Below are 2,707 nucleotides of genomic sequence, written 5' to 3'. Positions count from 1 at the left end.
GGTAGGTTCCTATTCCAAATAGGATTCGGTCAAATAAGGTGGGCTTGTGGCAATTCAAGCCACACACGGGCCCACTTCAACATAACCCATCAACTCAAACACCTAAAACTTCATAGATCAACCAAAAACGCATCAATCAACAAAACCCACAAACGAAAAATCCTAAATTTCTATCTGCAACTTCCACCAGAGCCTTCATTTCCGGCGAGGTTCAAGAAAAAGGCCATCGAATATTTTCAAGAAACCCAGAAATCATTCAAACAAAATCCAGCAATAACCCATCAACTTAAACACCCAAAACTTCATAAATCAACCAAAAATGCATCAATCAACAAAACCCACAAACAAAAATTCCTAAATTTCTGTCTGGAACTTCTGCCGGAGCCTTCATTTTCGGCGAGGTTCAAGAAAATGACCATTGAATAGCCCAATCTCGCATTTCCTGGTGGGGTCCATTTCTGGCGCTCAGTCTTGCACTTCCATGGGAGGTACAACTCGGCTTGCTTGCACTTGTTGAGAGGAAACCACGCCGAAAGAAGCTTAAACACTCCGCTAATCATACCACACTGATTTGGACCCAAAAAACCCAGAAATCGCCACCATACCACGCCGATCTTGACTTCCCAGCCTCACCTCCACGAAGAACCCACGACCCACGCCAGAATAGCCCACCGTGAGAGAGAGATGTGATGAGAGAGAGAGAGGCCATTGTGGAGAGAGAATGGAGATGAGAAACAGAGAAGAGACGAGGGAGAAAGAGAGTCAGAAACGTGAATAAACAAATATTATTTTGGTTTAGAATTGTGCTACAGTGCAATTCTAAAGATAGAATTGCACTGTAGCACTATTGCAAAAAATTTTGCAATAGTTGGCAGTAGCATTTTCTGATGGAGAGGATTTTAAGGCTTGAAATGGTAAATTTTCCTTACATTTGGGTTTAGCATTGTGGAGTGCTGATGCTCTAAAGAGGCCATTGCATTTTCTTTCAACAACCTCAAGTTCTGATAAAGACTAGCAAGCACTGTAGGGGCCAGTGCAATTTTAGTCCCTCTAGACAAATGAGCGGCTATAGGAAATACATGACTCCCAACAATGTCATCAGGAAGTGAAGGAAAAACATACCTTGACAGCCACATAGAAAGAAATGCTACATGTTCAAACTCATTCTCATTCACCATGAAGTGCTTGATCCAAGCACCATAGTTAGCCCTTTTAGACTTGCTTTTGGAAAATTCCTTCCATATTTTCTTCATCTCTTCCTCTACTCTCACCAACTCCTCTAAAAGAGGACTAGTTACTAGCTCTCCGAGTACCGGAAACCCACCAAGAATCATAACATCTTTGAGGGTTACTGTTCCTTCTCCCCACGGGAATACAAAAGTATTAGTTTTTGGACACCAGAACTCCACTAACCCAGGAACCAAATCGCGGCTACATTGTGTTTCATAACGAGAACTCATGATAGCATCACATATGCCAGCTTGATTCTGTTTGTGAACATATTTTACAGCTATTTTTTCTATCCACTCATCCCATTTTTTTTTGGGCTGCTTCCACCCTTTGAAATGAACTTTTGAATGCCATGATTGGCTATTGTTGTGAGAGAAAATTTCAGATAGTAAGGGAACATTTGGAACCTTAACAGCTTGGTAGGAATATCTAACAAATGGTTTGAGGAACCTACCAATTCTCCTTGTAATATTCCCATCTTTTGTGGAAACCATTTCCTTTTCTCTTGCTTCACAAATGGAATAGGTCTGTTCTGTTGCCATTATTGAGCAACTAGGAGGGGGGGGGGGGTAGGGGAAGAAAGCTGAGTAGTTGATTAAAAAAAAAAACTGTACATTAGAAAAACAACATAAAACAACTAGGTTACGTTTGGATTGGGCTGAAAAACCCAGCACGTCTGCGTTTGGGTTTTTTTTTTTTTTTTTGCTCGCGTTTGTGAGACTTACGACTACCGTTCATGCACTGTTCATGAATAGTAGCAACAAAGTTTGACTTTTCTCACCCTTTTCAGCAAATCAGTGGGTCCCATGCACTGTTCACGGCATCCACAGACCTCACTTTTCAGCAACTTTTTCATTAAAAATGGGTCCTACAATACTATTCACACATTTAAAAATTATTTTGCTACAGTGTTTTTCAGTTTTCAGCTGTATCCAAACGGACTCATATGCTGTGAGAGCGGTTATCATTCTAAACTCTTCGTCTCACATATGCAGGGACGGAGTTAGAACTTGAAGTTAAGGGGCAGTTTTACTGTTAGTTGCGTGCGGTATGTGGCTCTAGCTTTCAGGTCAGTTGCTTAATAGCTAATGAGTTTTTTTTTTTTTTTGGTGTGTTTTTTATGTGTGCATATAAGAATGGACAAAATTATTTTGTTTAAATTTTTTTAAAGGGTCAAGTTGTTTGTTTTAGATAAAATTGGTTGATTGAGTTTAATTATTTTTAGCTTTACAATTGGTAATTTTTGTTGTTGAATAATTTTTTTGGGCTTGTTTATTTTGCTTTAGATTTTAGATCTGACCTTTAAAAGGAGGGAAATACTAGAATGACAAACTTTTTTTTACAAATTATTAATGTGGCGAGTGCTTATTAGTAAGTAAAAATGCGATGTAAGTGATGAGCTCAGATGCAAACTAATAAAAAGTTTACTACCACAACAGTTTGTAAAAATGTTATAGAAAATTTTGTGGCTAGAGTA

The 2,707-nt window shown here is 38.9% G+C and overlaps 1 protein-coding gene across 1 annotated transcript; it reads right to left on the bottom strand.

The window, feature by feature from the left end:
- Nucleotides 1-899: 899 nt before the first annotated feature.
- On the bottom strand, nucleotides 900-1,772 carry LOC126695879 (uncharacterized). The gene has a single exon (XM_050392676.1). It carries the CDS (start codon nucleotides 1,770-1,772, stop codon nucleotides 900-902), a length of 873 nt encoding a protein of 290 aa, XP_050248633.1.
- Between the last annotated feature and the right edge of the window lie 935 nt (nucleotides 1,773-2,707).

The sequence above is a fragment of the Quercus robur genome, chromosome 8 (assembly GCF_932294415.1).
Source record: "Quercus robur chromosome 8, dhQueRobu3.1, whole genome shotgun sequence".
In the NCBI taxonomy this organism is placed as follows: Eukaryota; Viridiplantae; Streptophyta; class Magnoliopsida; order Fagales; family Fagaceae; genus Quercus; species Quercus robur.
The sequence above is the reverse complement of the archived record's forward strand: the minus strand, read 5'-3'. Positions and strand labels throughout refer to the sequence as shown.

What these genes read in the sequence shown, in the direction of transcription:
- LOC126695879 (XM_050392676.1), bottom strand. Translation starts at nt 1,772, where the DNA reads ATGGCAACAGAACAGACCTATTCCATTTGTGAAGCAAGAGAAAAGGAA.